Genomic DNA, 12,810 nt, shown 5'->3' with positions numbered 1-12,810 from the left:
ATGAATATATTTTGGGACTGAACAGCGATGTTGATTAACTGCTATAAACCATTTGAGCAACAGTTTTGTAAAGAACTATAATGCAAGCGTGAACTTAAGGATTTGAGGATTTGAAAGAAAGAACGTTTTGTAAGAATTCCTGCACAACGGAAAAATATGTGAGAGTGAGTTGAGCAGGAGAAGAATTGAGTATCCAGGATAAGGAAGGATTCATGATTGCAAGAAAAGAAAAATGTCTTGATTTAAAGCTGGTTTGGAAATACACTCAAATCTCATGAACTGAAAAGACTGGCAAGTTGTTCAGAAGTGTTTTATGGTAGTTAGTAATTGATGTATTAGTAAGGATGGGTATATGTACATGCATATGTGTGAGTGTGAGTGTGGTTGAATGATCTGGGGTATTTATGAATTTGTTACTATGTGAAGATAATTAAAGAATAAAGAATAATTTTCATAATAACTGTTTGAATTAATATAGGATTCCTTGTTCCATGAGAGATGAGCATCAAATATAACGCAATTTGATTTAAAAAAATAGATGGAAAATCTTACTAGTAGAGTGGAAAAATTACTTTCCTAATTGACTTTAATGAAACACAATGAAGTTAATAATGCAATTGAATAAGAGTCCAAAGAAGAACCAGATGGTTAATTGAACTAAAGTTGAACCAAACTGAAAATATTTGCTGTGCACATTCCTCAAATTTGTGCATGTAAGGAAATATATTGGTCAACTTGTCCCATGCAGGCTTTCTCTGTTGTTTCATTTGAAAATCATGGTAATTCATCTGTCAGCAAACTACCAGTTTACAGACTGAAACATTGCCCTAATGGAGGAGGCTGCACTGGAAGTTTTCCAGCAAGCAGGAGATTGAGAAAGACTGGCTATTTAGGAGGGTTACACAAGGTTGCAAACTGATGATATCATAGCTTATTAATGCTAGCAAAGGGGCATAACTCAAGCATCTGGACTGCTCTGGAGGGACAATAAGGAACTAAGGCAAGGCTAGAGCTGATCGATGATGGTGAGTGATACTTGGGAAAACTGGGCAATGTGAGAGAATGTGTAGGATGAAGAAAAACACAGAAAAATAGAATGCCGATATTACATGCAATACAGGAGCTGGTGGGAGTGGGGGCTTGCAGATTGACAGGGCCCGTGCTGACTTGAGCATGTCTTGACTGCAACTACTACTAATCATTTCTATAGCGCTACTAGGAATATGCAGCTGTTCGCATAATATGCTGCATATCTATAGGGCTTACAAACTAAGTTTTTGTATCTGGGACAATGGAGCATGGGCTATTTTACTAAGCCATGTAATCGTCTACATGCGCCCAATACACGCCCAAATGGAGTTACCACCCAGCTACCGCATGGCTCTTGTGGTAATTTTATTTTTGGTGCACGTCCGATGCATGCCAAGTGGCATTTGACGTGAATAGGTCATTACTGCCTGGCAAACTGTTAAATGGGAAAGGATGTGCATTGATTTTTACTTTCAGCAGGTGATCTTGAATTCCGCTTCTGTGCACACATCAGTATCCCTCTACCCCAGCAGCCACCTGACCCTGATATGAACAGGGGATTGAATTTACCAGTACAACTCCAGAGCCTAGCACAGTTCTCCTGCAGTTGTGCTGGAGCTTCCATATGCCTTTCCGGGGTTTTCTGTACTAGGACACTCTGAGCAGACTCCTCTTCTGTGCATATGCTCCAGCTCCACTATTCACAGGCATTGATAATTGGTGTTTTCTGATGTCCCAGGCCACCTCAACTAGACCAATGATACCACTTTCCATACTTATGCAGTTACTTCCAGGTGTGACCCTTTGTTCTGTATTTGGTGAACCTCTGTGTTTTATGTTTAAAGAAGTCATTTAAAGTTATTTTTATGTATGGTAATAATGGTGGGTAGGGAGATCAGGGGAGGGGCAAGGAAGAGAGGGGATTAGTTGGGGGGTCTCTTCTTTAATTTATGACCTGGGCTCCAGCAGGACTAACACTACCCCTGGTTGTGATTAATGTAAAGAAAATTATCAGGTAAGACATATTCTTTCCACACATATTCTCCTTACAAAGTGTTTCAAAATTGTTGACATGTTTTAAAAAAACGTTTATTAACATGAATGTGTGAAACTTGCAAATACATTTCCTGAATTCAGGGAAATAGTCTGTAAATGATCTAGAATTAAACATCTGACTTCCCTAACAGGCCACTACACTGTTCTCACAGTGCATGACATCAACAATTTAACAGGCTTAAATTAAGAGCTGGCGCTGATATTTAACATAATCCAAAGAGGCAAGGTCGTTATCTATATAGGTAGTAGGACTGAATCTAATGACCTCCCTGGCTTTATGGTTTACCTTAGGCCAGAGGAAAAAATCAGTATCAAGCTTATTTATTTTAATTATTACAAAGCCTTGTGGTTGAATATGAGAAAGATGGGGTGCAGAATGGTAGTAATAGGGTCAGATGTTCTTTGCTATTCAAGATGCTGGATTGCTAATGAAGGGACACAATAGACTGTCCTGGGGAGATACTTTGTATCAGTCTCACTCTAACTGGAGTCTAAGATGTATCTAAGGCAGTAATGGACACAATAACTGTGCAGAGTGCATGGGTTTTTTCATCTTTTTTTGTTATCATCAACTGTATTCCAATGTTGTGTTATAATGAGGTCCAATCAAATTAATATTTGTCTTTAAGTTAATGAAGACAAAGGATCCATAAGGTTATATTTAAAAGAAACAACCTATATTTCAAGATAAATGAAGCTGTCAGTAGCAGATATCCCTTAAGGATGAACCTCTCAGCATCAGGGCTCAACAGAGACCACACGATGTCCTCAGAGGCATTAGAGCTCAGCTAGATATAGAGTGGTCACCTCTCCATATGCATTACAATTATGCAAGCTTTTTTTATCCTTTCTGTGTGTAAATGCACAGGTCTACTTCACTGCAGTTTAATACTTAATGCTTTTTTCCCATCATTCAAATATTTAGTTAGATAGCACCATCAGGAACCATATAGCATCCCACACCATGCCCAGCTATTACATTTGGAGCGGGAAGAGTGAGCATTATCACAGTAGAAGCTGTTCCACAGCATTAAAGATGGAAGCTCATCTGGTTCTGATTGTGTTGATGCTTTGTGACATCCTGTGGAAGACGGCAGAGTGTCAGTGCACACTTGGAAACTACCAATCAACAGAGCTACGACCAGGCTACCATATGGATGGAGACATCATGATTGGGGGGCTTGTAGCTGTAGAAACCTTTTACCCACTTCATCATCCATCCTTCACCAATGTTCCCTCATTTGATGGATATACCTTGTAAGTAACATCATGGCTTAGTTCCCATATGAGAAATGCTTGGTTTTTGTTTTGGTTTGTTTTGGTTAGTCACTGGCATGAGCTGCAAATATAACCTGATTATAAGTTACCAATTCTCTCACATTAAGTATACATATTTTCCCACTGAAAGGTACCCTGGGGAAAAAGAACCTGCTAAGAATTTAAATTCTTAGTTTAATCTCTTGATGGTAAATATTTTTCCCATAAAATCATTGTGAAAATACACAACTGGACAAGGTTTTTTTTCTCTCAATCCCTCATACCTTTAGGGCAGGTAAAAATGTACTTTTCCCTGTGTCTACTTCTTCCAATAAACAGAGTGTAAAATCTTTCAGACATCTTCAGACACTGGGTGAATGTATTGTTTAAATATCCACCACATTCTCCAGGAAAGAAAAAAAAAATCACCTTTTTTTAAGGTTCTCCCCTTCTTTTGACAACTTTTAAAATTGAGCTTTTCATTCTTTTGAAAATACTACTTGTTTGCATATAAGTGTGTGAAAACTTGTATTATATCTTCATTTTGCTTTTCTTCTTAGGTCGAGTGTTTCTTTATCTTCAGCCCCTCTGTATGTAACATATTCTTCAGACAATGCACCATTTTCCTCACTTTTGTATGAATTATCTCCATCCTAACTCCTTTAGTGAGAAACTTTACTTCAGCTGAGGAAGCCACCCTTCCATCTAATCCTGAGCAACCTAGTAGCTACATCAACCCAGATCACCACAGCATTTTATGATTCCCTCTTTGTCTACTGTTATCCGTAAAAATGGTGACACCTGACAGGAAGGGAAACTAACAAGCCTGATGCATCAATCTGTGGTGTGCACTATTTTTCTATCATTGCACATTTTCTAATGCAGGAGTAGTTTGCTTGTCATTAGTTTACTGTATCAAGAGTAAAGTTCTGCATATGCATTAGAACATTTTATGCTGAAGCTCAGTGCAATGCTTTAAACACAGATTATTACATCTGAAGCTTGACAGCACGTAACAAGTGAAGTGATTGCCTGAAGATCCCATGAAACTAAAAATCTACAACCTGTGCATTAAGATTTAGGAAAGTTATTCATGTAAACAGAGTATTCAGGCACTAATTTAGTAACCATAGGGTTTTCCTGTGAGCTGTCTGCTACTTTCCAACTATAGCTACCCATAAAAATGAATTGGATTATGAAATTTTGTATGAAATTTTAAAATAGTCAATTTCATTGATGTTTAGTGGTCTTTTCCCACCTCACCTCCTCTTCCTCCTTGTTCTTACCCCTTCCTTTCTCCTCCTCCTCATCTGACTTCCCCCTTCCTTTTTCCGTGCACCCTGGGGCACATCTTCACCATGGCTGATGTGAACTTCTGGTAAAATTTCCAGCTGTTTCATCATGAGTCTGGTCTCTTTTATTGCTGGGGATTGGGGATTTCCACCTGTACTTCCAAGCATGCCGTCTCACCTGATACCACTTCCTCATCCAACCTCCTTTGGTTCCTGTATAATCTTGGGTGGAGAGTTTATGGGGTTCATTTTCAAAAGAGAAAAATGTCCAGTATTCACAATGGAGAAGGCTAGTTAGTGGGGTTCCTCAGGGGTCTGTGCTAGGACCGCTGCTTTTTAATATCTTTATAAATGATTTAGAGATGGGAGTAACTAGCGAGGTAATTACATTTGCTGATGACACAAAGTTATTCAAAGTCGTTAACTCGTGACAGGATTGTGAAAAATTACAAGAGGAACTTACAAGACTGGGAAACTGGGCGGCTAAATGGCAGATGACGTTTAATGTGAGCAAATGCAAGTTAATGCATATGGGAAAAAAGAATCCGAATTATAGCTACGTCATGCAAGTTTCCACATTAGGAGTTACGGACCAAGAAAGGGATCTGGGTGTCGTCGTCGATAATACACTGAAAACTTCTGCTCAGTGTGCTGCTGCGGCTAGGAAAGCGAATAGAATGTTGGATATTATAAGGAAAGGTATGGAAAACAGGTGTGAGGATGTTATAATGCCGTTGTGTCGCTCCATGGTGTGACCGCACCTTGATTATTGTGTTTAACTCTGGTCGCCGCATCTCAAGAAAGATATAGTAGAATTGGAAAAGGTGCAGCGAAGGGCGACTAAAATGATAGCGGGGATGGGACGACTTCCCTATGAAGAAAGACTAAGGAGGCTAGGGCTATACAGCTTGGAGAAGAGACGGCTGAGGGGAGACATGATAGAGGTATATAAAATAATGAGTGGAATGGAACAGGTGGATGTGAAGTGTCTGTTCACGCTTTCCAAAAATACTAGGACTAGGGGGCATGCGATGAAACTACAGTGTAGTAAATTTTAAACAAATCGGAGAAAATATTTCTTCACCCAACGCATAATTAAACTCTGGAATTCGTTGCCGGAGAACGTGTTGAAGGTGGTTAGCTTAGCAGAGTTTAAAAAGGGGTTAGATGATTTCCTAAAGGACAAGTCCATAAACTACTACTAAATGGACTTGGGATAAATCCACAATTCCAGGAATAACATGTATAGAATGTTTGTACATTTGGGAAGCTTGCCAGGTGCCCTTGGCCTGGATTGGCCACTGTCGTGGACAGGATGCTGGGCTCGATGGACCCTTGGTCTTTTCCAGCGTAGCATTACTTATATATATGTCCAAAAAGCGTCACAAAGCACCTTTTGGATGGATTTTCTTCTCTAAACGTTGAAATCCTTTTTTCTGAAACCTGTTTTGCAGACATCTATCTATGCATTTCATCTGCAGTGTGTCCATATCACAAGGATATATGTCAGAGGTGTTTTAAAAGTTGAATTAGGGTTTGCTTAATATTTGGACTTTTTACAGCCATAATGGAATAAAACTAAAACATCTAGGGTGAAATCTTCAATGTTTTGGTCTAAATCTGTTTTTTTTTAATGAGCAAGACACAAAATTGTGCACTAAATGACCAGATGACCACTAGAGGAACTCAGGGATGACCCTCTTACTCCCCCAGTGGTCACTGACCCTCTCCCACCACCTCCCACCACCAAAAAGTATGAATATAAAATAGTACTCACCAGCCTCCATGACAGCCTCACTACTACTACTACTATTTAGCATTTCTATAGCGCTACAAGGCGTACGCAGCACTGCACAAACATAGAAGAAAGTCCCTGCTCAAAGAGCCTCACATGATATAGCCTGGTCCATAAGAGCAGCATACAGGTCCCTGGAGTAGCGTGGTGGTGGATGAAGTACACTGTAGACAGGTGGACTTAGGCCCATACCTCCTACTACCTGTTACACTTGTGGTAGAAACTGTGAGCCCTCCAAAACTCACCAGAAATCCACTGTATCCACAAATAGGTGCCCCCTTCTCACATAAGGTCTATTGTAGTGGTGTACAGTTGGGGGTAGTGGGTTTTGGGTCGGTTTTATAGGGCTCATCAGACAAGGTAAGGGAGCAATGGTGAGATGTATAACTGGGAGCATTTATATGAAGTCCAAAGCAGTGGCCCCTGGGGTGCCCCATTGCTCTCCTGCAAAGTCTGAGGGACCAGTCTGTTAAAAATGCTGGTCCCTCCTACATTCCAATGGCATGATTTTGTGCATTTTTAACTTGTGCTTTTTCTTTTTTTTTGAAAATTGCCTAAAAAAGATAAATGCATAAAGTCAAAACCTTGTTTGAAACAGTATTTTAGAAAAAAAAAGGTAGATGTTTTTCTTTTTTCGAAAATGGGTATTTTCCTATTTGGATTTGATATGTTTAGCTCAAAACATCCAGAGTCTGACATATACAATCTATCGAAAATGCCCCTCCATACTGTTGATTCAGATACATATGTATAGGCAGAGAAAGAGAGGTGCTAGAGTCTAGGAGTAAGATGTGCGTTTACTTGCTTTGATTGAAGAATAGAAACAAAATATGGGAGAAGGGAAAAAGTGAAAGAAAATAAAATTAATTTGTGGTGAACCTGGAGCATACACGCTTTGGTCTTTGTTATCAGACCAATATGTAAAGTTGTCACAAACAATGCTTCAAACCGTTATCCTAATCCTATTTCACTCTTGACTACTAATAATATAAGTATTTCTGTATCTTATAGTTTGATGCTAATTTCATATTAAATGACATTTATTGTTCTTAAAGTCATATACCATTGAAGTATTACAACTTCCTGGCCTTTGTTTTTGCGGTGGAGGAGATTAACAACAGCTCGGAGCTCTTACCCAACCTTACACTGGGATTCCACATTTATAACCCTTCCAACAACTTTCTCTTAATGTATACTGCTACCATGAATATATTTTCAGGAATGGATACTGGGATCCCAAATTACAGGTGCAAAACATCTGGACCACTGGCTGCTATCATTGAAAGTCTTCCAGCTGAGTATTCGAGTCAGTTTTCCAGCCTCTCCAGGATATACCACTACCCACAGGTCAGGGAGCATCTTTGATTTCACTTCATTCACTTTTCTATAAGCCTTCTCTAAAGAACATCAACCTTTAGCAAAATGAAACCAAATCATTAATCTCTCACCCTTAACTGTGACAAACGGTAGAATTCAAATGATGATTCAGAGACAAAAGTTTGTAAAATGAACTACATTAAACAATGAGTAAATTATTTAGAGGGGCATAATCGAACGGCGCCAGCCAAATAGATGGCCAAAAAGATCGGTTTTTGCCGATAATGGAAACTGATGCCGGCTATCTCAAACCTGGCCAAATCTAAGGCATTTGGTCATGGGAGGAGCCAGCATTTGTAGTGCACTGGCCCCCCTCACATGCCAGGGCACCAACCGGGCACCCTAGGGGGCACTGCAGTGGACTTCATAAATTGCTCCCAGGTGCATAGCTCCCTTACCTTGGGTGCTGAGACCCCCAAAATCCCCCCAAAACCCACTCTCCACAACTTTACACCACTACCATAGCTCTGAGGGGTGAAGGGGGGCACCTACATGTGGGTACAGTGGGTTTTGGGGGGGGGATTTGGAGGGCTCCCATTTACCACCACAAGTGTAACAGGTGGGGTGGGATGGGCCTGAAGTGCACTGCACCCACAAAAAAACTGCTCCATGGACCTGCATACTGCTGTCAGGGAGTTGGATATGACATTTCAGGCTGGCATAGAGGCTGGCAAAAAAAATGTGTTTTTAATTTTTTTTCTGTGGGAGAGGTTTGGTGACCACTGGGGGAGTAAAGGGAGGTCATCCCCGATTCCCTCCGGTGGTCATCTGGTCAATTGGGGCACTTTTATGAGGATTGGTCCTAAAAATAAATGGACCAAGTGAAGCTGGCAAAATGCTCGTCAGAGCCGGCCATCTTTTTTCCATTATCGGCCGAAGCCGGCCATCTCATAACCACACCCCCGTCCCGCCTTCTATACCCTGCTGACACGCCCCCTTTAACTTTGGCCATCTCTGCGACAGAAAGCAGTTGGAGCTGGCCAAAATCGCTTTCCATTATACCAATTTGGCCGGAAGGGGGGTAGGGAACGGGGAGGGGAGGGGGAGTAGTTTAGGGGGGGAAACTACTAATATTAATAAAAACACAAAATGTGAAGATATGCCAACTGCTGTTCTGGTACTTACTTGTGTAATGTGAAATGTTACAGCTGATTATGTCAACTTAATAAAAATGATTGAAACATATCGATTTGGCCGAGTTCAGGAGATGGCCGGCCATCTCCCGATTTGTGTTGGAAGATGGCCGGCGATCTCTTTCGAAGCTAGTCATCAGAGCAATGGACTGAGACATCCTATTTCCCCTTCCTGGTATTTCTTACAACTTTAGCCTCTGTTGCCTCTGGTTCAAACTTTAAGGCCAATGTGATTAATATATATGATGTATAATTTGAACTCAGGAGTATAAAATTATTAATTCTTATTACAATAAGAAGTCTGAGAGGGAAATTTGTTGCAGGTAATAATTTAATGTATAAACCCCAAACCAGTAGGGTTTTATTTAAGCAGCAGTTTCGTTATAACTAATGTGTTTTCCTGTGAGAAACAAACCAAAGTATCAGGTTCCATGATTCTATATCCTGGAAACAAGGTGGATTGCTCAAAACTCTTTGCCGGCAACAGCAGTCATAGTGAAATGCCTTGGCCAACCCAGAGCCTTTCCTCTGCAGCTGTCCCCTGTTCAGGCATAGATTGAGGGTGGATAGAGATAGCCTTGCTTTTATGAAGTGTGTCTCCTGCTGCACTACTTATAAAATACAGGTTCACATCTCTACAGCCTTGTTTTCTGCAGGAGTTAGCCAATCTACTATATATAAAGCAACCATCCACCCTTAAATTGTATGGCATTCTTGATCTATAGAAGCTGAATGAGAGACTAGCAATGGATTACTCCTGCCTTTTAAAGAAATTAATAAATGAAGGGTCTGTGGAGTTTGAGGGTCTGGAAGAAGGTTTCAGAATTTCATCAGTAGCAGCAACAGGTCACATGGGGAAAAGTTCCGTTTTACTTAGCTGTGTCCCAGAGAAGTGAAAATGGTAAAACTAGAGGACATGAATTGAGGTTGCGGGGTGGTAGAATTAGGACTAATGTTAGAAAATTATTTTTCATAGAGAGTGGTTGATGCCTAGAATGCTATCCCAAAGGAGGTAGTAAAGAAAAAAATGGTGACAGAATTGAAAAAGTCATGGGATGAACACAGAGCATTTTTAATTAGAAAATGAATGGTAATAAATTCATAACTTAAATAGCTGTATGTGTGTTTGCATGTTGCTTGGCACTTAGATGGCAACTCTGGCTATGAAGAACTAAGGCCAGTGAGAAAGCTTGAATGGTCTTCATCCTGTTTATGGCAAATTTGTAAAGTGGGGACAGGGCCAAGCAGACTTTTACTGTTGGTGTTCAGCAAATGACAAGACAGATTTGGATAGGCAGGAGTGGCCTTTGACGGCAACTTCAGTAGTTGGAACCTAAGGACAGGGTTGGGCTGACTTGTATGGTCTGTGTCACAGAAATGTCAAGAGAGACAATGAGAAAGTATTTTATATCACATTAATTTTTTGTATAATCAGGATTTGATATTGAGTGTGATTGCTGGGTAGACTGGATGTACAATTCAGGTCTTTTTCTGCCATCGTTAATATCTTACTATACTAGCTGGCTTTAGAATCTCACCTTTTTTCTCATCCACTCTCTACAGTATAATTATGATCTAAATATTTGATATATGAATAAAATATGATCTTAACATAATAAAGGTGCTGATAAATTCCATCTATTAATTTTCAGCAGATTAGTTACATCTCAGGGAATCTTGTCATGAGCGACAAGGCAGAGTTTCCTTATTTCTATCGAACTGTATCCAGTGAGCTGCACCTCTGTGCAGGGATAGTCAAACTATTGAAGCATTTTGGCTGGACCTGGGTCGGTATCATTGCATCTAGTGATGAGAACAGCATGAGGGCTGTGCAGATCCTGAGAGAAGGGATTGAGCAGAGTGGAGGTTGCATTGAATTCATAGAAACCTTCAGTCAGTCCAGATCTGTGCTCTCTCAAAATATGGGAAATATTTATGAGATCATCCATAAATCTTCAACTAAAGTGATTATTTTATATTATAATAAAGACTACATAGAAGCTGTAAGTCATATATCCATTTGGAAAACAACTGGAAAGGTCTGGATCATGACAAATGATAGGGAATTTTTCTTTCAATCATATTATGTTGATCAAAAAATCATCTTAGCTTTCACTGTGGAAAATAAAATTATTCCAAATTTTCACAAATTTGTCCGTGAGGTGAATCCTGCCATTTTTCCAAACGACTCATTCATAGCGATGTGGTGGAAGGACCTGTGTAACAACCAGTGCCCCAAGAGCATCCAAAGATCCTGCAGCAGTGAGGAAACATTTGCCTACATCATACACTGTGATGTCATAAAATCTTCTGACAGCTATAATGTATACAATGCTGTGTACAGCTTGGCACATGCATTGCATGACATGATCACTTCTGGATCTGGAAATACCACCATATGCAGTGGAGAAAGTGAGGGGTTTTTTGATTTGCCATGGAAGGTAATACCCTATGTTAGAAGAATGTTATTGTCAGAAAGAAGAGATGCTATATGATTGCGTAGTGTGAAAGGGAAGCAGGATGCAGTGAAGTCTGTATACTCACATATGTGCTTCATGTCAAACATCACAAACATGCAGCTAATTGCAAAGATAAAAGCATGGCTCTTTTATTTTTCAAGCTAGTAAATAGTGGAATTCTACACATGTACAGTTTAAATTTGGATGATTTCTGGCTATACACAATTCTGTAAATGTTTGAAGACTCATTTTTAATAAGCATTTGAATTAATAATTTTGTGTGGCTTTCTTGCTTCTAAATGTGCGTTTTTGAAATTATATAACCTGCTTAGATTCTGCATTGATATTAGCAGGATATACATACCTTTAATAGAATAGAATAGTTATATAATCTTAGAAATTTGAACAGTCTAATAAGCTGGCATTAAATCACCAGTTTGTCTTATGTTTTGCATGCTCAGTGATGTTAAGTTGAAGTACTATTAGGCATATTTTCGAAAGAGAAGGGCGCCCATCTTTCAACACAAATTGGGAGATGGGTGTCCTTCTCTCAGGGTCGCCCAAATTGGCATAATCAAAAGCCGATTTTTGGCGTCCTCAACTGCTTCCCGTCGCGGGGACAACTAAAGTTCACGGGGGCATGTCGGCACCATAGCGAAGGTGGGACTGGGGCGTGATTAAGAGATGGGCATCCTCGACCGATAATGGAAAAAAGAAGGGCGTCCCTGATGAGCACTTGGCCAACTTTACTTGGTCCGTTATTTCTTGCGACCAAGCCGTGAAAAGGTGCCCGAAGTGATCAGATGACCACCGAAGGGAATCGGGGATGACCTCCCCTTACTCCCCCAGTGGTCACCAACCCCCTCTCACCCTAAAAAAAAAAAAACTTTACCAGCCTCAAATGTCATGCCCAGCTCCATGCAGGTCCCTGGAGCAGTTTTAGTGGGTGCAGTGCACTTCAGGCAGGTGGACCCAGGCCCCCCCCCTATCTGTTACACTTGTGGTGGTAAATGTGAGCCCTCCAAAACCCACCAGAAACCCACTGTACCCACATGTAGGTGCCCTCCTTCACCCCTTAGGGCTATGGCAGTGGTGTACAGTTGTGGGGAGTGGGTTTTGTGGGGGGTTGGGGGGGCTCAGCACCCAAGGTAAGGGAGCTATGCACCTGGGAGCAATTTGTGAAGTCCGCTACAGTGCCCCCTAGGGTGTCCGGTTGGTGTCCTGGCATGTCAGGGGGACCAGTGCACTACGAATTCTGGCTCCTCCCATGACCAAAGGGCTTGGATTTGGTCGTTTTTGAGATGGGCGTCCTCGGTTTCCATTATGGCCGAAAACTGGGGATGGCCATCTCTAAGGTCGACCTAAATGTTGAGATTTGGGCGTCCCCAACCCTATTATTGAAATGAAAGATG

The 12,810-nt window shown here is 40.7% G+C and overlaps 1 protein-coding gene across 1 annotated transcript in view; it reads left to right on the top strand.

Annotated features, from left to right (window-relative positions):
• Positions 1–3,121: 3,121 nt before the first annotated feature.
• The window catches only part of LOC115464449 (vomeronasal type-2 receptor 26-like), a 40,895-nt gene continuing 31,206 nt past the window's right edge, over positions 3,122–12,810 (top strand). Inside the window, exons 1-3 of the mRNA XM_030194828.1 lie at positions 3,122–3,342; positions 7,485–7,776; positions 10,592–11,380. Coding sequence (XP_030050688.1) covers positions 3,122–3,342; positions 7,485–7,776; positions 10,592–11,380 — 1,302 coding nt within the window. The remainder of the gene's footprint in view (positions 3,343–7,484; positions 7,777–10,591; positions 11,381–12,810) is intronic.

Source organism: Microcaecilia unicolor, chromosome 3 (assembly GCF_901765095.1).
Source record: "Microcaecilia unicolor chromosome 3, aMicUni1.1, whole genome shotgun sequence".
NCBI lineage: Eukaryota > Metazoa > Chordata > Amphibia > Gymnophiona > Siphonopidae > Microcaecilia > Microcaecilia unicolor.
This window is presented reverse-complemented; position numbering and strand designations above follow the sequence as displayed.